General features: G+C 43.1%; 1 protein-coding gene across 1 annotated transcript in view; it reads right to left on the reverse strand.

The window, feature by feature from the left end:
- The window catches only part of GLI2 (GLI family zinc finger 2), a 189,780-nt gene that overhangs the window by 132,578 nt on the left and 37,106 nt on the right, over positions 1 to 20,096 (reverse strand). The window contains exon 2 of the mRNA XM_071746730.1: positions 8,297 to 8,459. Within this exon, the coding sequence (XP_071602831.1) occupies positions 8,297 to 8,429 (133 nt within the window). The 5' untranslated portion in view covers positions 8,430 to 8,459. The remainder of the gene's footprint in view (positions 1 to 8,296; positions 8,460 to 20,096) is intronic.

The raw sequence follows: 20,096 nt of genomic DNA on the forward strand, positions 1-20,096 counted from the left end.
CATTAAGGTCAGAGAACTCTTTGTGCCAAATACAGAACCCACACAGAATTCATGGGATATTGGTTTATCTCAAAATTTAAGGTTTTTGAAAATTATGTTCCACTTGATTCTAGAAAAACTGTAGTCCCCTAATTTTGAGCCTGCAGTAGCAGACAAGGCACTGCCAAAAATGAGTTTAAATCCTATTAGTGCCACCAAACATTTTCACACCCTAGTGTCACCAAAATGGCATTGACTGCTGAAACATGATTTTCTCAAAGGCAGTATATGATGCACACAACTTGTGTTCAACTCTCCTGAAGGGAAAGAAACAACTCCCTTTGGCAGATGGCCTTGAGAATTTGAGTCATTTGACCACAATTACATGGCAGATCACTGAGAGAGGAAGGACTTGCCAGTGGATATAGTGACCCAGGAGGCCTAAGTCCTCTGTATCATGAGAGTCTCCTGTACATCACCCATGAACTTCCACAGCCACAGAGATAACCGGTTCTTGATGTCTCTCTGAAACAGCTGAACCCATTACAACCATTTTCGAAAAACCTTTGTGCTCCCTGTCTGCCAAATGGGAGCAATGGCATTGCCCTTCCCAGGGTGTCCCTGTGAGGAGAAAAGTGCAAGAGGCTCAAGTTTTCAGGCACTGTTGCCACTGACCAAGATAAAAGAAGCCCCCCCAGGACCTGAGCTCTCAGAAGCCATCAGATGGCACAAATCTTATTAATTAAAAAAGAAAAAAAAAAATTATAAGTGTAGAGGAGCAGGCTTTGTCCTCCCAAGCCTCTGCACCTTGCTCACAGCCACATCAAACCATGAAAACAAACACCCTGATTTCATGGGGGGCAGTTTAAGGAGGAGATGAGCAATGACAAGTCCTCCTTTCACTCTGAGGTGCATGGCTGTCTTCTCAAGGCCATGTAGAAATTCTTTATGAAGTGCTGGGAATACAAGCCTCATTTCTTGGTGTTGGTATTGGATGCACAGCATTTCTAAGAACATTTTTCTCTGCCACTTGTCTGACCCTGGGAGCACTCCCACTGCTCCTCACAGGCAGCCGTGGACCGCTCTGCCAAATCCTATCAATTATTTAGTGTCAAAAGGAAGACTTAATCTGTGTGATAAAAGAATGGATTTTATCTAAGGCTTGTTCCCCTTACAGTGATTTACACAACTGGCCTCTCTAGTTGCTTCCCTTAACATAATTATTTACTTTTGCATGAGTAGCCTTCCTCCACTTGGGCTATTTTTAGGAGTCTTTTTTAAGCCTTTAGAAATTACTAGGTTTTTGCCTTCCCTTTTTAGTGGGGACTTGAACTTGCCCATCTCTCTGAACAGGCTGTTAAAACAGCAGTTTTGTCAATGCTGGTGTAAAGCTGGAGCAGCTCTGGGCAGCAGCTCCCCGGGCTGAGTTAACACTTTGGTGCTGAGTTTGCCTCTGGATTGGGAAGCAGGAGGATGAGATTTCAGTTCAGAGCTGGCAGCCAGGGCTCTCAGACTCTTCATCAGGCTACTGACTGATGAACATGAACAAAGGGCATTAAAGCATTAATCTAGTCCTACTCTGGACTGCAATTTTGGTCAAGTCAGGAAGACTGGGATTGGCCCACCTGACATCAACCACCCCAAATCAGGCATGAAGCCCTCAAGGGATCAGAGCAGGCACCTCCACAAGGTGATTTACACCATCCTTACGCAAAAGAATCCCAAATTATACACCTACATTTAGGCAGCCAGCCTCAGACAAAACAAGCCCTTTTCTGGTCCCCAGTGAATATTGCAGGCTCAAATGCCATGGTTAATTGATGGTGTTGGGAAAAATTAACTTACAATGACCTGTGCAAATTCTCAGATACTCTCACAAAAGCTGTCAAAGTGACTATGGGGACATGCTGGCAGCACAGAGGAGACAGTCCTGGAAAGCATCATGATGAATCTAATCCTTTATCACCACCAGATTTTCTTACTTGACTATAAATCACCAACCCACAAATAGGTAAGTTTAGCATAATCTAAAAAGGTTATATTTAGGTACCCTCTCAGATGCACTTTACTGAAGCCTATACTGGAGTCACAGAAAATAAAATATATCAGCACTTGTCAGGATAAGCTTTTGTAGCTTACAAAACAGCAGAAAGCTGGAAGCTATTATGACTGTTATTAATGATAATAATAATACATTCACAAAATACAAAGGTCTTTCAGGTGGTACTTAGTGGTTGGGATCACCAGTGCCAGAACCAGCCTGTGAAGTATACCTTTTTTATTTTAAACTCTTAAAAGCTTTTCAAGTTGGCATGCAATCCTGCAATGTGGTTAGAAATAAGATTAAATTGCTCTATCTTCAAAGTACCTTGTCATCTTTAATGGGCTGAAATTGTACAAATTTTTGGTATGACAATTTTGGGGAGAGCTGTGGGCAATCAGTGAATGCTGGCTGATGTTACAAAGTTGCTGCATCATCAAATGCTTTGGTGATATGCACTCTAGCATCATCTGTAAGGACTACACAATGTTAACCAAAAAAGTGTGTAAACATTAATGGTTATCCACTCTGAGGTTGCACCTTTGCCCACAGGGCTGGCTGCCACACAAGAAACCCAGTATGTAGATACTGGATTCTGGATTTCTTCATGATTTAAAAAAAAAAGAAAAAAAAATGGCATCGAAGAAGTAAGACTCCAGTCACTTGATTAAGCAAAGGATTAACCAGTTAAGATGCATTGCTGACTATTTTATAGATTACAGTAAAGAGACTTGACATTGCAAGCCATGGGTAGAGGAAAGAGGGTAAGTAAAAGAAAATATGTGCTTCTTTGTAGAAATGTTTGTGGCAATTTTAACTACTAAAATTCTGCACCCCACAGTGCTCTCCACCATGCCCTCACACCAGACGCTGCACATTGAACAGACAAATGGTGCAGTGTGGCTTTAACTTCATCCATCTCTCTACAGATCCTTCTTTATCTCAGAGGGCAGGTATCAGGTGACCAGCATGATCCAAAGCCAGCAGCTGGCCACAAGCCTTGGTACCCTGCAGCTGAGGAACAGCCTCAGCATTACACCAGCCAGAGCATCTGAGACCTCTGGTTGCCCCAAGAGACATGAGTGGGTACACAAGAGAGACCTGTGGGCAATCAGGCCAGCCAGAGGGGCTATGGTAGCAAAGAAACCCACTTGAAGACCCAACAGAATTACTGCCATTTAAGACTGATAGAAATGCTTAGGGAAGAAATACAATTCTTGATTGCTATCTATTTTATGGCAGCAGTGCACTGAAGCCCTGCTCGATCTGAAGCTGGGGCCCACTTAACTATATACAGTAGACACACTATAAAGATGGGGCCATTAGGAGAATTTTGCAGCTTAGATTACAGGGTTTTCTCATCTTGACCCCTTCCCTCCTGAAGCCAGCCCAGGCTTTTCTGTTAAGCCCGTGCCTCAACATTTTAAGTTGTATAGAGCAAAGCAATGCAAGGCAGGGAAGCTAACAATGTGCTTATACCGGTTATATTAATTTTCCTGGAAAATGTGAACAACTGAAAAACATTCTTTGGAGAAGACCTCTGCCCCTGCAGGGTGGACAGAGGAGATGATTTCATAGGGGCTGTTCTCCTTCTAATTTGTCTGAGTCTCAGGCCACACAAACTATATATTTTTTCAGTGCGCTGAGGTCTGCTGGGATGCTGGCATTTCCTCCACCTCATTTACATGGTCTTCCCATAATCCAGCACTGAGACGAGCTGAACTGCACAAGGACTCCTTGCCAATGCCATTCAGGCCTTGCTTACAGAAGACCCCTGGAGAGCAACAAGAGGTGCTCCCTGCCCTTCTCCTCTGCCTATGAAAGGGCTGAGTGTGCTACTTCTGCAGTACTGAGCATTCCCGCCAGCCCATAAATCAAGCCACCAAACTCCATCCCAATCTCTGATCCACTGCAGAAAAGCCCCACACTCTGCCCTTACAGCACATACGGGGAGCAGAGCTGTATTTCATCAACTGAAGCCTTAATATCAGAGGAGAGTCATTACCTCCTGGAAAAAAAGCATAGCCAGAGTCTTCTGGTTCTGCAGCTTGGTTTCCCCATGTTTACACCAAATGACTTGTTGAACTTCATTATATACAAAGTATTTCCATAGATCAGAGGCAGGGAGACCTGTGCAGCTAACATAAAATAAATTACCACCCCATGATAAATGGTTCTATTAGCAATCCAGATTGTTAAACTCAGATACAACAGGATGAAGGGAGCACTGCCCCATTCATTCTCCCTGCGGCAGATACCGAGTTGTAAATAGGTTATTTTGTGTGTAAATAACACATTAAAACTCAGCATTAGCCGTGTCTTTTGATAGAGAGGAAATTGTTCCAAATAAATAATCTCGGACAGGAATGTAAAATAAGCCAGATTTAATAGTGCATGCCTGCTGCAGCCGTGTTAAACATGACTAAAATGATAAACCCCAGAATATACTAATAGTAAACTATGCTCTGACATCAAAGTAATGAGGCTGTATTTTTACCCAGCTTTAGAAATGTTAAAATTAGTCTTGACAGAGCCAGACATCAGAAAAATGTTTCAAACATAAACAACATCAATTTGGGAACTTGGTGTTTGTGTCATGCTGAGAGTGAGGTAAAGAGGGAAAGGTGCATTCTGGGCCTTGTTTAAGTCAAAGAGTTAGCATTTAGGAGGATTTGTATTTAATTTTTATTACAAGATGAGAAACCCATCTTCCTAAATATCTCTGCCTCTGAAAGAGTGGCTCATTTAAATTTCCCCACCCACCATGCTCCTGGACTTCCTTGTGCATGCTGATCTGGAGGATGCTACAGTGTTAGCCTGGTGGACACAACCCATTCTCACTCATAAGGTGCTCTGCTCCAAAGTCTCCTACCCTACTCAGCAATATGCACTTTTGCACTCAGCAAAAGAATTTTTTAAACTTGAAGAGTATGAGCTGTACTTCCAAGAGTGGAGACACCACAAGTGAGAGGCTCTTCTGCAGGTCTGACTGCCTAGAGCTCTAACCTATTGTCATTAAAACCAGCTTCCATCTCTGTCACACATATACACATGTGCCTATTGAAACAGAAGACAGAAGCTTAGACTTATGGTTTATGGAAAAATAGAAAGTTAGGAGACTTCCCTCCTGTCATTTCTGTGAGGCCAACTTCTGAACATCTGATCAATGAGTTACTATAAAAAATTGTCACCAAAGATCTCTGAAGCGGCAGCTTCAGTAGACTAAAAAATATGAGATGCAGACTGTTAGACCAAAGGACTCTTTTCCACTGACAGCATCAACAATACTGATCTCTTTTCCTACAGCCATAACTTTATTTGTTCAAAGCTGGAAACGTTTGGGACAAATATCCAAAGCAGCAGAACTGGAAATGAAGAATAGATATATTGCTGCCTTACAATAATACAGTCAAAATAATAATAATATAAAGTAGTTGTTACTCAATTATTTAGCTAATATTCAGTTTATTGCTTCAATTACCTTAATTATAACAAAAACCTTATGAATCTATTCATTTCTACAAGGGAAAAAGAAAACCTTGTGATCTGTGAAACATAAGATGTTGGCACTCCATCTGTGTGATTCAGTAGAATAAAGGAGAAGAAATGTGTTGTAAATTACATTTGTTTGGCTCTGGAGAGCAGCCTGGTGATCTGCAGCACTAGCTGAGCTTTGCAGCCACTTTCTCACATGTTACTACAAAGAGTCAAACCTTTACAATAAATAAAATCAAGAGTTTGTCTTGGATGAGAATAAAGACTTGTTTGTACGGCCCCAAAGCAGGGTGGGAAGCTGGGAGGCCCTCCCTTTAAAGCTGTTCCCCTCCTCAAGCTGAACAACATAATTAATCTCCATGCCTTGTTCATTTTCTTCTGAAAGAAAATGAGCATAAATATGTATATTTCTAGCCTGTTATGAGTAATTACACTAGTTTAGTGAAGCAAGTAAGTTTTATTAGCATGAATACCATGTAAGTTTAGTCTCATCACTACCCAGCCTTTTTTTTTTATCTGCTAAATCACACCTTGCAATTAACTGCTAAGATGACTTTATATTAATTTTTCTACTTATAAACACACACCATGCTGCTCCCCTTCAGAAGCTTGTGTTATGTCTAGCCAGAATTCAAAGGAAAGCCCTCTGAACCACGAGCATCACCTGCAGAGTGCCGAGGCCAGCGGCCGATCGCACGCTGCTTCACTGCCAACTCGTTTAGGTCATTTAGGAGCACTTCTCCTCACAGCATGACACAGATTTCATTCTTTACATCTCATTACACAATGCTTTCATCACAATTTTCCTGTCATCTTCAAACAATCCTCCACCTACTTCTCCACTTCCTCTTAATAAAAGGAGAAACACTGAGCCTGTAAATCATTCTTTCCAAAGGCAAGAGCACACTGCTCATGGGACTAATACTAATACTGGATGCTTAAAAAACCATCAAGTCTCCAGGGGTGCCAAATGGACCAATGTACACCCCACTTCAGGGGCATCCTCATTTCCATCATATCTCTGGAAATGCAATGATCATGTCCCTCAGTGGAGGCACTCCCAAGGCAAGTGTCAAGTGAAGAGATGTTTATTCATAACAGCACTGTGGGTTTTGAATTTTAGCATGTACTTGGACTTTGTTGGCATCAGTCAGCCCTTTGGATATGCCAGTCACTGAGATGATGCTTCAGGTAAGTTGCCTCTCTGGTTTTCTACAGCCCATGCTTCCTCATCAGGTATCAAAGTTTGCTGGGGGATGGCAACTCTTGAATGTTGCTCTCTCTGCCTTTCCTCTATTTCTGCTGCCCAGAGAGCCTTTCTTTCTGCCACCTTGTATAGTGCTCACAAGGAAAGTGGCTCCAGCTCATTCAGCACCATGAAAATGCATTTCTCCCCAACCAATTCTATATAAGAGATTTTCCAGTTCTTTTTAAGAAAAACATTCCTTTGTCAAACAAAAACTAACAAAGTTATCAAACACATGAACTGATTTGAGAGGTTACAATCTAACAGCTGTTACCTTATTCTGTACATCTGAATCTTCTCAGATCAACATGGAAACAAAAAATGGGTAACAGAAGTGTTGAAAAGGAAGAGTAGATGAAGCAGACGAAAGAAATTTGGGTTGGGAACTATCTTCAAAACTCAGCCAACAGAAAACACAAACTCTCCAGCCAAGCTGTGAAGGAACTAAGGATCCCATGAAGTTGTCAAGCTGCTCTCCCGGGATGATGAGAAACCACACTGCAGTGAAGGGAAAGGTTTTGAGGCAGACTCTGGCTACCAATAGGCTATATTTTAAATAGGGGGAAAAAAGCTGCCTAGAAAGTTTACACAGCTGGGTTTTCTCTTGTCACATATGAGCTGATGCAGCCCCTTCTGAGTTTGTCTCCTTACGCCCAGTCCCCAGCAAGGTCAGTTTGAGGCCTCCCTGTCAGGCACAGCCTTGCCCACAGCTGAAGCCACCATGAAAGGTCCTGGTTCCAACTTGGAGATCCACCAGCACGTGTGCCAGTGAGGCATGTGTTTTCTAGGGCTGTATTTTGCCTGCTTTCCCTGGGGCCAATTACCATCACAGCAGGAGGAACGTGCCTGCACATCCCCACACACACCAAAAGTGACCCCATGGCCACAGATGTCCATGAGAGATTCCTGACTGACTTCAACAACTAAACCAAAATTGTGCCAAAAATGCAGAAAGAAAAAGAAATCAAGACCTGAGCTGTTTCTGACATTACAAGAAGGGCACAAGTGGGTTCTTTAGCAAGCTTCCTGTGTGAGGGCCGGACAATCCCAGATCCCTCCTAAGCTATGAAATCCCAGCAGCAGTGGATGAAGACAGTGCAGCCTGGTTACTCATTAGCAGGATCACAGCCAGCACACAACACCCGTCCCCAGCCATGATGTCAGGACACTCACACAGCTCCAGCCAGCCCCACCAGCCACCCTTTGCCTCCTCCCTGGCAGAGCAGCAGTTGCCATGCTGCCTACACCATGTAGCACCAAGCTGGAATGGGATGCCTCTGACAGCCACCTTTCACCACCTCTCCTCTCTTTTGCTCCAGCCCAGATTTCCAGGAGCAACAGTGACTGGTGACAGTGCAGGGATGTTTGGACACCATGCAGTGCCACAGCTTCCTGCTCCTGTGACCTCCGACAGCCAAGAACCCCAATAAACTCAGCGTGTTCACAGGAGGACAGATGCCACCGTACTTATTAAACTCTTACAGTCTAATGAAAAACACCCCTGCTGCTTTCAAAGTGTGGAAAACATAAAGTACCTCCTTGTGCCACTGCTGCTCCTGCAGCTGCTAAAGGAGTGGGTTTCTTCCCCGTCTCTGTAAAGCCATTCCCCTCCAGAACTGCACCTTTCCCTTCTTTTTTCCCAGAAGCAGTTGAAGCAGAAGTTTCCATCTTAGACGTGCATCTTCCAGCTCAGCAACCCTACAGGACATAAAACAAAACCAGATTCTGGTCACCACTCACAAAAGAGGCAAAATTAGCTCCACAAGGGAGCAGCTGATGGTGCAGCAGAGCTCAAAGGTAAATGACAGGCAGCAAATATTTCCTGAGTTCCTAAATCTATCAGTGCAGCCACTACAAGCAAAAAGGGCATGACCCTGAAAAGGGGTGGGTGTTCTCAGATCCCACTGGCCTCAGGCAGCTGAAGACCTAAAAAGATCAGGACCAAAAGACATTTTTCCCCCACTTAAACTTGGGCTGTATAAGAAAGGACTTTCCAGGATTAAAGGGCAGGTGCAACACAGAAATTTAGCATGTATAAAACCAGTCTATGGATGGACCAATCTGTCCATCCTATACACAGCTTAACCTGTCATAACAGAAACCTGAATCAGCTAAAACTTCCAATAAAAATACAGATACAAATAATTGAAGGTGGGTGGGGTTTTCCCCCAGTTGGTGCTTATTCTATGCATTAGTTCAGAACTAGTACCCTGACCAGAACATTTCAACAATGCTTACAGATAAGCCACAGCAGGGCTTCCAGAGCCCATCCAGATCTCACTGGTGAGGATTAACAGCCACCAATTCCTCTCTTTCAGGCAAGTTCTATCCTGACCAGTCATATCTGAAAATCATCTACAGCAGTTTTACCCCTATTACACATGGTGAATTAAGTGTCAGTGAAAGGTCCACAAAACAAGAAGAAATCAAACCACAAATATCATGTTGTTTGTTTTTTTTTTGAACTTAGGTCCATGAAAAATAACAGCTTTTGAACCCTTGGTCAACTTGACTGTTCATTCTGTTGATTCAAATGCATCTTGTCTCCTAAAAGCAAACACGTGTCTCAAATTTAATGTAAAAAAGGAACTTTAATTTATTAAATGAGGAGGCATGCTTCATTTCTCACTGCAAATACTTTTGTCCACCCTGTTTTAATTCTTTATATTCAAAATATCTTCACATAACTCCTGTTTTCAGAGTACCCACATAGTTACCTGGTTCTACTGGCCTCAGGCTGGTCTTGGGAAAACCCACTACTAATTCCTCTTTTCCGTTCTAATTTTAATGCAGATCTGCAATTTTTCACATGCAAATTTTCAGATGCAAATTTCTGAGCTCCTGAGATACTCTGGAGCACACTGGCTGTTTACTGTACTGGAATTAATGAGATGAGCCCAAAATTACCTGGGAAACCAGAAATCTTTTTTGCATGTGTGTGTGTCTGTGTGGGAAGGTAGTTTTCTTGCCATTGTGCCAGCTCAGGCTTCCCTCTGGAGGGATTAACTGACTCCTGAGCACCTTGGAGTAAAAAAACTAACACTCCTAAAAACTTAAAAGAACATGAAGATTTCAGGAACTGACACGTGTGAACTGTAACTTTTACCCTTCAGTTGTCCATAGCCCTGGCACAACCACTTCCTTTTGTGCTTTTTTTTCCCTCCCCCTCACTATTTTGCTGTTTTTCCAGCAGTGCTTGTGCTGTAACCTCAGGACACACAAGCAGGAAAGTGAAGTCCCTCTATCCCCACCTTTTGATGATCTCCACAGCCCTAAACTCTTTCACATCCACAAGTGGAGACCCCATTTGTTTCACCCTTGTTCAAGACAGGCTGTCCCAAAACCCTTTCTCTTCCACTCAATGGCTACTTTAAAACTTTCCTATGTATACAAATTCATCCTAGCTGACACCTCAGAAGGACTTGGTGCATGGTGGATGTGGTCCCCCAGCGCTGTCACCACCTCCAGGTCTCCAGCAGGATGGTGACCCACCAAAGGGGCTCTGTGCAGCAGCTTGAGCAGCTTAACCCAGGAGCCTTCAGGCACAGCTCACATTAACGGGAATGCTAAGTGATGGATCTGCAGCCACAATTTGCAGCTGCAAACAGCAAAGCTTGTGTGGGAAATGACAGGACCCACAATTACAGGCTTTACTGATGACACAAGGCTCCAGCACAAACCAAGGTGGCCCCTGAGGTCCTGCCCTGGCATGTGCTGGGCTCGATGGTAAACACGGGATGGGTTCCTGGGGGCCAGAGCTTTACAGAGGTCTAATCCAGAAATCAGGTTGGGTTACAGACCACGTACGAAATAAATACACTCAAACTGGAGGAGTATTTGACCTAGGTCTGACAGCCTGGCTTCTGTTCGTTAAGCAAATAAACTTCAGAGGCTATATTACTATCCCCCCACCTGTTTCTTCTTAGTCCCTCCTTTCAAAGCTTTGCACTTTTGTTTGAAACCAGCCGCTCACCCTCGCATCCCTCCCCAGCCTCCCCTGACCTCGGGCACATCGGGACCTTCCTTGGGGGCTGCAGAGCCCAGCAAGCAGGGAAGGTGGGGAAGCAATGAGTAATAGAAATCATTTTCCTGCAAAACATGAAGGTTAGAGTCATGCTTTTTTCCAGAGAGGTGTTTGAAGTATGATCTCTAAATCCCTGCCATAGACACCTCAGTAGGAACCCAGTTTTTCAGATCTTTTATCCAACGGGAGTTCGACAAGAGATAAGGTTCATGTTTGAAAATCTGGCCTTTGTGGCACTGTTTTATTTTCAAATTAATTAAGATTTTTTTAAAAAAAATTAATTATTTCTAAAAAATGGTTGTACTAAAACAAGTAAATTATTCTCAAATACTGGATTAGACAAAAACAATGCAGCCACTCTAATCTTACAGAAAGTTTGGGTAATAAGTCTGTAATTATTTTTGCTTTGTAAAGGTGCTCAGGGCAGAGCAGGGAGGAGGCAAGACTCCAAGAATTTCCCCAAGCCAGCAACAACAAAAAGTATTCTCCCTCCACAGCAATCCACAACCAGAGCTGGCCATCCCAGTACAGGAGAACACAAGCATCCTCCCTGGCTGGATCCTGCCCTGCTCAGCACCTCTGCCCACAGACTGAAACCTGAGAGTGAAGGAGAATCATTTCCTACCTCCTGAGGTTTTATGGGCAATGATCAAGAGTTGGTGACCAGCAGACTCCTCTGCTGTGCTTTGGTCCAGTGTGTGACCAGGATATAGTGCTGGAGCTCTGGAGATTTAGGTTCCCATCTTGTCTCTGCCACAGTCTCCTCTGTGTCCCTGGGCAAAAAGCTGAACCTCTCTTGCGGATGGTTTCCACAGCCATAAAACAGGAAATAGTACTTAGCCCTATTTGCAAAGTGCTTTGAGATCCTTGGAGGCACAAGGCTATGGAAGTATTTTTATTACCAGTATAAGAAGATATATTGATGGAGGCAGTCAATCCACACCATCCATGAGCACAACATTCATTTTTTAAGCAATACCTAGTTTGCTTCCTGTGCAATGCTAAACTTTTTCCACTGCTCTATGCCACACAGAATTTATAAATTCAATGACAGATTAATCTTAGCAGCGAGCCATTTGGCATGAAAAAGGGTTTCACAGGGAGCCTGCTTTTTCCTGTAAAGAGCATGCATTTAGGAGTGACTATACAGAGAAAGACCCTGTGCACTTACTCAAGCAAAAGTCTCTAACCTCCGTCATTACTCAGAATTAGAAACCTAGAATGGATTACTCAGATTGTTCCTAAGGTTTGTAGCTTTCTCTGCAGGAGGAGGGCTGGGTAATTGATTTTGACACTAATACCAGCACTATTCATATGCCCTGTAATATAATTCTGCAGCGACACTAAAAAGGCAGCCATCTGAGATCTGAACAAGGCAAGTGCTATATGATTTGCCCTAGACAACCCCAGCTATTTTAACAGCTGTGTTGTATATTAAAAGGGAGAAATCCCCACAGAATTAAAAACAACAAAGTCACATTTGCCTTTGAGGGAAAACAAGAAGCCATAAACTTTCCTAATAAAACAATCCCTCCCGCTAAGTGCTCGAGGAATGGCTGAAAGTGCTGTCCCAAAATGCCTGTCTCTTTTGGAAGGCATCAGCCTGAGTGGCCTGCCAGCAAACTTGGGAATAAACAGATACTCATCAGCCATACCCCCTGCACACCCTTTTCTTGAAAAGGCATTATTTCCTCCTTTGAGATTTTCTTTCACCAGGAAACCCCCTCCTTCTCTCCTGGACAAAGCAGAAAACATGGATTTCTGCCCCCCAAGCTTTTCTGTGAAACATGAACCACCAGTTTTGGCCGCCTGTCCTCAAAGACTAGGTACCAACATGGGAGCAGCCTCCCTGGCAGAGGGCAGGTACCACTGGTGATGCTGTGACATGGGTCTAGTCCTCCAGAAGTCACCACAGTAGCTGCCAGACCTGTGAGGCAGGAAGAAAGGATTTCCAATTTGGCTTCTATGAATATTTTGCACTCAGACTGATGCCTGTTTTAACCTTTGTTTTAAGTGCATCTCTACCTGAGCTCCTCGTGCATGGCCCTGGCAGTGCCAGTGAGGGGCTGTCACCCCCCAGGGGTTCAGCACTTCCGCCACAGCACAGCCAGGATGAAGCCCCACCACTGCCAGCTCCTGGCATCACCAACAGGAGCTGAGACAACTGAGAGCAGCCTGGGCACAGCTCTTGGCAGGTCTGTCCTCATGCAGCCACAGGAAGATAGTTTATTCTGCCACATCACCCCCCATGCAGAGACAATACCCCATTTGATAGGTTTTCCTGGCATGCTGTTTTAGTTAAGATAAAGAAAGAGATGCTCACACCACTCCTTTTGCAGTGGGCTGTGTCATACAGCTCAAGCCTTCTGAATGCATGATCTGCTTATGAAATTCAGTTTGAGCCAACTGTTTTGAACACTGGCTTAATACAGTGGCTGCTGTGATCCTTTTCAGTCTCCCAGGGTTTGAGCCAAATTATGTTCTCAATTACACGGAAGTAGCAGCAGTTAACCTGGTGAAGTCATAGGCTCTATGCCGCAGCAAAACTTGACCCTTCTATTTTGTTTTATATCAGCAACATCTTCAAATCACTACAGAAAGTTTTTTCTGTACGTATGCCACTATTAAATGTCAGGACTCTCCAAACACTCTCTGCTGCCGAAGGATCTACAAGTGCTTACAGAATATCAGTCTATGGTAAAAGCAGCATAAATAGTAATTCAGAACCAAAATTTTTGGGGGTCTTTCTGACACAAGATTTGTCATCTTGACATTTCCTAGTGATGCTCTTGCTTGGGCCAATCCTACAGGGTTGATAACACATGGAAATCAGTGTTGTAGCTGCCTGCCTGGGGACCTCTGCTGCCCCTTCTGCAGTGGGTTCCTACCAGTTTCTAAGAGATAGGACGGGGGAGGACAGGCAGAAAAGATGACCCCATGCTGATAGAAGTGGTGGTAGGAGGGTACCAGGCTGCTCAGTTCTTCTTCCATTTTTCTATTCCCCAAATCCTGGACAATACAGGTGTGTAGAAAGGAGGGAGAAAGGAGCTGTGTTGGCTTTCAGCAAAAAAAAAAATAGAAAGATACACAGTTTCTGCCCACCCACACCCAAATGTAGATCTAAAATTGCTAAGAAAACTGAGTGTACATAAGGCTTCAGCCCATGGCAAAAGCTGCATCACTTAAAAAAAAATTAAAAAAGAGACAAAAAAGGCTAGGAGAGTTGGCAACACGGCAATAGTTATACAGGTTCTGGAATGTACAAAGGCTGAAATCAGAGACTTAGCATCCCTTTTGAACTTCAAAAACAACAAGTCTCTTCAAATCACTCCGTTAATTGGCTTTAAATTAGAGTTCTAAGTTTAATGAACAAATCTTTCGTGTACGGCATGAAATGGATATGCTTCTAGATTAACTTCCTGATCAACACCATCTGCCATTTCCATATGGCAAAGGCAAACCAAAAGCACGAGGAAGAAACCACTCTTTCCTTACTGTGAAGGGTCAAAGTGCACCCAGGACTGCCTGGTGCTTCACAGTGTTTCTCTATAACGTGATAACTTCAAAACATCACCTCCAACCAGCTCCAGATTTTGAAATATTCCAGGCAACCAGTGCCACAGCTCTGCCCAGGGAGGTAAAGAAACGAGACAAAGTATGGAAAAACGCTTGGTGGGAGGGAGGGATGTTCTCAAGGGTGATTGATTGGATGGAGAAAGAGTAAGGAGGTCCTGAAGATGGGGAAGACAGAGAAGCTGAAATAAGGGGAAGGAGGGACGACCTTAAAGACTAGAGTAGGCAAGACCTTAGTGAAGAATATGAATGACCAGAGACACAGGCACAATGCAGACAGTGGAGAATCCTGTGGACAGACAAAAGAGTGGCATGGGAAAGATGAAAAAAGAGACTGCAGACAGACCTGGTACCATGGGTGATAGAGGTACATCCCATGGTACATCCCTGCCTAGGGCAGAGGATGGCACAACATGACATCTAGCATACCTGGGACAGGTCAGGGAAGCATGGCACAGAAAGAAAAGAGGCAGTAAATATTCAGAAAACTTATAGGGAAGCAAAATTGAGAAAAGCAAGGGTATTTGATGGAAGAAATACATCCTGCAAGCATCTCTGAGGAATGCAGTCCTCCTGTGTGCTCTATCACCCTTTGCAGCCAGAGAACCTAGACACAAAGATGCAATCCATTGTTGCACGTGGTGCCAGGCATGCAAGGAGAAACAACACCAGACATGCCTTAGAGTCATAAGCACTATTTCTCCTTACATTGACACTGACCACAGTGGCCTTCCACTTACATCAAACAAGTCCAGTGGAGTTAGTGGTGCTGGTGATCAGAAATTATCACCATCTTTGAGGTCTTATTCAGCTACCTGCCCCAGAACAAGCATTAACCAGCTGGATGCTCCATGGAGACTTCCCAGCAGGGACCAGGCAATAACAGGCCCTGGAGTGCAGGGGTGCAATTCTGGGTTATAAACCAGGAGCACCCAGCACCCTGTGAACCCTGGCCCTGGCCAGAGCTGACAGATAGGGTGCAGGACCTACAGAAGATGTGTATCCTTCAGGCATGGAAAGCAGGTGCCACACTATCATAAGGATGCTCCATGCCATCAGATGACAACACTGAGGCCACTGAATTGAATCATAAAAGTCTTTTGCCTTTTAAAGCCATTTACTTTCTGTAGAGTGGTTATTGGTCAGGATATGATATTGAATAAAGGAACTCACATTTCACCCATTCCTTGGGTTCAGCCTGCTTGCTCGTATTTTTCACAAACACTAACATCACTTTAATGTTACTGCTTCCTTACAAATAAGGCAAATTTATAAAGCATCAGATAAATTTGAATCGTTTCCCCACTTCAAGTATATTTTCAAGTTGCCAACTTTAGAGCCTTGAACAGAAATTATCTTTCAGGTGCTGGGTTATAAACAATTACAATACATCATCAAAACATACGAGCAGACATAAAAGCTCAAAGCCAGACACAGATTCAGCATTGCTCCATGCTGAGACATGCAGGCTGGGGTATATGATTTTCCCTCCTCTCTCTCAGAAGATACCTTTGTTTCTTACTTAGGAAGAGCTGCTAAGATGGAGGAGTAGGGGCTGGAGGGTAGAACCTTTTGTGGTGGAACAGGAAAACAAAAGTCATGCTTGTACTTTTACAAAGCCAATCCTACGTGTCTTATCATGAGAAATTTTTTACTATACGGATTCCAACATGTGAAAAACTGTCCAAGAAGATAATCAAGACACTCCTGCATTCAGACTGTGTTAACATGCTGCAAAAACATGGGAGGATGCCACCAGGTAAACAAAAATTGCTCAAAAGTGATGCGTCACCATTATAGCTGGTCCCTGAATCTTCACTTGTGTTTTATTTGCTTGGTTGGTTTTGTTGCAAGGGAGAGAGAACTTCGGCAAAAAACGTTGTCCAAGTTTGTTTTTTTGAGGTAAATCCAAAGAAGTTTTCAATTTCCTGTTACAGAATTTTCTGGATTTTTTTCCAGAAATAAAAAAACCAAAACCACTATTATTATTACCTAGACATGTGAACACATATGTCTTGAAAAAGGATTCTTCTCATTTTAGGAATCCTTTGCTTACCAAAAAGGAAAAATAGAAGAAAAAAGAAAAAATCCCAAACCCTGCTAAAAAGTCTTCATGTTCCAAGAAGAGCAGAAACTGTTAATAACTAATATGCTAGATACAACATCTGTGGTGCTTAGCACCTATATCAATGTGTATTAAGACCAGGGCGTAGGATCAGTTGTTAAACTGTGTACAACAAAATCAGACTCCAATTCCAAATCACCAATGATTAACCTATTGACTTTTTGGCAGGTTTATGAGTAGAAGTTAAGAAAACAAACTGCGCGTACTACAAGTGGAGCAGAAACTCTGGTTCTGAACAGGGTTGTTCATGCAGGTTCCATGGAGTAGATGGGGCTTGACAGAGATTTGGCTAGGAGGAGAAGAGCTGACTTGAAATCAGATTTGGGCAAGCTTTTGAGAAGCTGGGGGTGAATGTTTTGTTGGCTGGTGGTGACTGAAGAAAAATCCTCCCAGGGTTTCACTTCCACGCTGCAGCAGTTTGGGCACTTTCAACTCTCATGAATGAAATCCCAAATACAAGCCACATGCAGTAAAGTTTAATGGGCTTGCTTTACGTAGGGGTGGAGTGAGTAATATTGTCTTGTAGTGACTAGTTCACCCAGATGACATTGAAGAGTCTCCAAAGCTTGACTATGAAAATCCTCATTTGGCTCAAGGAAAGAAAATCTTTATTTTGAGCAATGAAAGATGAAGGTTTGCATCCTTGCAAAAATCCCTATAGCAAATGGGTTCTCTAAGAACATGTTTCGTTACAAAATTTTAGTTTATTTTTAATCATTCCAGTTCACTTCATCAGCCTATTGAATCCTCCCTCCAGAGGCACATGTGTAAGTATGCAGAGGAGAGAAGCCTGGGAAGGAAACAAGAATGTAATTAAAAACAAAAAAGCAACACTTCAGTTGGCTCCTTTTCCTCTTCAGAAGACATACACCACACAAGCTGCTATTCCATGCTGGGCAGAAACACATATTGTCTTTATAAGACAGCAGTTGCCAGCTGAAGGCAGGATGCAGACCACATAAAATGGTCGGCAGATCATAAACCAGAGAATGAAGAAAAATTCCTCCAGATGGGAATGGGAGAGGAGTTTCTGACAGGATCACAGAGTATTTGGGGTTGGGAGGGACCTGTAGAGGTCAGTGAGCCCTGCCTCATGCTCGCAAGTAACAGGAAGTCAACCACAGGTTTTTGCAAGTCCCAAACCCATTGAAATATGGGTCAGTTGATATAGCAGAAAAGGGGAGAGCTATATGGAACACACCCAAGAGCCACAATGCAGCTGGTCTGCAAGGACACCACACACATTGGTCAAGAAAGATTCAGGAATAATCAAGAGTCCTTGCACGGAACTTTAGACAAGGGAGACTGAAAACAATGCTCTGAATAGTGCTCATTTCTGTAAGCCAGGACTCAAGGTACGGGGCAGAAATTAATAGCTAAGTGAGCAGTGAAAGGCAGAGCTCCTCAGATTCCAGCAGTGCAAGTCCATCTTCTAGAGAAAAAAAAAAAGACTCTGCAATGTGGCTGGCTGTCATTGCAGTGGAAGGGAATAAGTCTTTCAGGAGACAAGCTAAAGTATTCAGGAGGGTATTAAGCTAATGACAAAAGACAAGGGTGAAAATGAGCACTCATTTAGCCAGAAATCAAGACGTCAAGATTAAAATTAATCAAGGTATCAAGGGACTCAAAGAGAAGAGACTCCTTAATTGTGTAGACTCTAACGCTGTGAACCCGAGTAATAAACAAGAAGTGGAATAGCTCATTTAATCCATGAATTAGTCCTGACCAGTATTGCTGAAATGGGGAAACGCTCATATGATTGGAGAGCTACAACCATTTTGCATATCAGTGACTAGAAATAAGTAGAGAGTCATGAAGTTTGTCAGTGACAAACGACTGCAGACACAGTAAATAAAGATGATAGCTTTGTACCAGTGACTTGCTTTCTATCCCTGGATGAGCTGGATGCAAAGATTATGTATTTTAAAGCAACCACACACCAGGCCACACATCTTGGCAAACAATTAAAATGAAGACCATGTTTTGAGAAATACTAACTGGAGAGAACTTGAAGTTTATGGTGGGCAAACATTGGCTGACAACCTCTATGGGGGTTGCCAGTATCTAAAGAACAAAAGCAAAATATATTTGTCTACACAGATTTTGGGAAGTTATAATGACTCTCTGTCTAACCTTCAATTGACCATTAATAGAAGAGCTCACCCAGCTCTGGTGTCCACAATTCCAGCAGAAAGATGAAAATTGTGATGACTCCACTGCCATCCATGAGAAGAATGAAAGAGAGCTCAAAAGAGAGGTGTTTGCCAGATGACTTAGTCTGTAATATTAGTACATATATAACAAACAAACATTTGATAAGAGATGCTTTTTGACCCAAAGGTAAGGGACATTACAAGAACCTGTGGCTAAACTGACTACAGTTATCTAACAGAGACAAAGACTTAGAACTAGAAGTTAACTAGAGTAATTCAGGTGAAAAAAAAGGCTCCTGGTTTCAACAGAGAAGAGCACGGGTTTCATGCTGGTGACTCTCTAGCGCTGCTCAGCTGGCATTTTGTTCAGATATTTTTGCAGATCGTCACTGGTGGTAAATGGGTTTAAACACAGGAAAGTTCTCCAGTGGTGTTATAGAGTCAGGCAAGATCATCACCTTGATCCTCTGTGATCATACATACCTTTATATCAGTGTGTTACACACAGTTCATTTGCCATACCTTCACAGATCAAAACATCTGCATTTATAATGGTTGAATCTTACTATGCCTGTCTCTGCTGATAAGCAAAACTAACTCCTACCTTCCAACTTCTGTTTTTTTTCTTTTGTGATAAGGGCTTAGTAAGACTAAAGTAATAAACATCTCCCAAAACACTGATAAACTCCAAGGTGTTTATGTCCTGCCAATGGCAAAGCTGCCGAGTATACATTCCTTTACTATGCAGTTATGTCTACCGTGCTACAAGTATTTTGATGACAGACAGATATAAAACCGTTCACCAACAGATTATAATGCAATTTTTACTTGGTAGCCTACAAGAACTGACTTGGTTTCTCGGTCTGGCAAGCAGCTGCCAGCATAAAAAAGAAAATAAATAACATTGTAATTTATTTCATTCTCTTGTTAAAGAAACTAAGGGGGAAAATCTCCACTCTCAACCCCAGCAGTAGTGTCTCCACAGCCCACAGAAGACTGGAAATATGAAGAGGTCTGATCCTCCACTGCCCTGCAGTACCTGTTTCACATACAAAACAAGCCAGGCTTACATGCCAGAACATCCCATGTCCACAAAACTTAACAGACCAAAACCCAGGCTCACAGTAAACTTATAGCAAATGTCGGGAGGTTGCTATGGCTGAGAGGAACGGTTCTGGAACCATGTTGAGTGCATGCAACTGTGCAGTTGAAGCAAGTGAAGCAAAAGAAGTGTCCAGAGGTAACAAGGCCAGGGGCTGAGCACTGGGAACTGCATTCACTGTTGTTGGGTCCCCACATCTATTCAGAGGCCAGACCAGACTTTGAGGCACAGTGACTGCTGCCTTCAATAGACAACACACACAAAAAATGTTTTTTACTCTTTCATTACATAGGACTCAAATCACTAAAGTTAGCTTGAGAAGACCCTGTAAATACTTCTTCCTTGTTTGCTTTTGTTC

This window comes from Heliangelus exortis, chromosome 6 (assembly GCF_036169615.1).
Source record: "Heliangelus exortis chromosome 6, bHelExo1.hap1, whole genome shotgun sequence".
NCBI lineage: Eukaryota > Metazoa > Chordata > Aves > Apodiformes > Trochilidae > Heliangelus > Heliangelus exortis.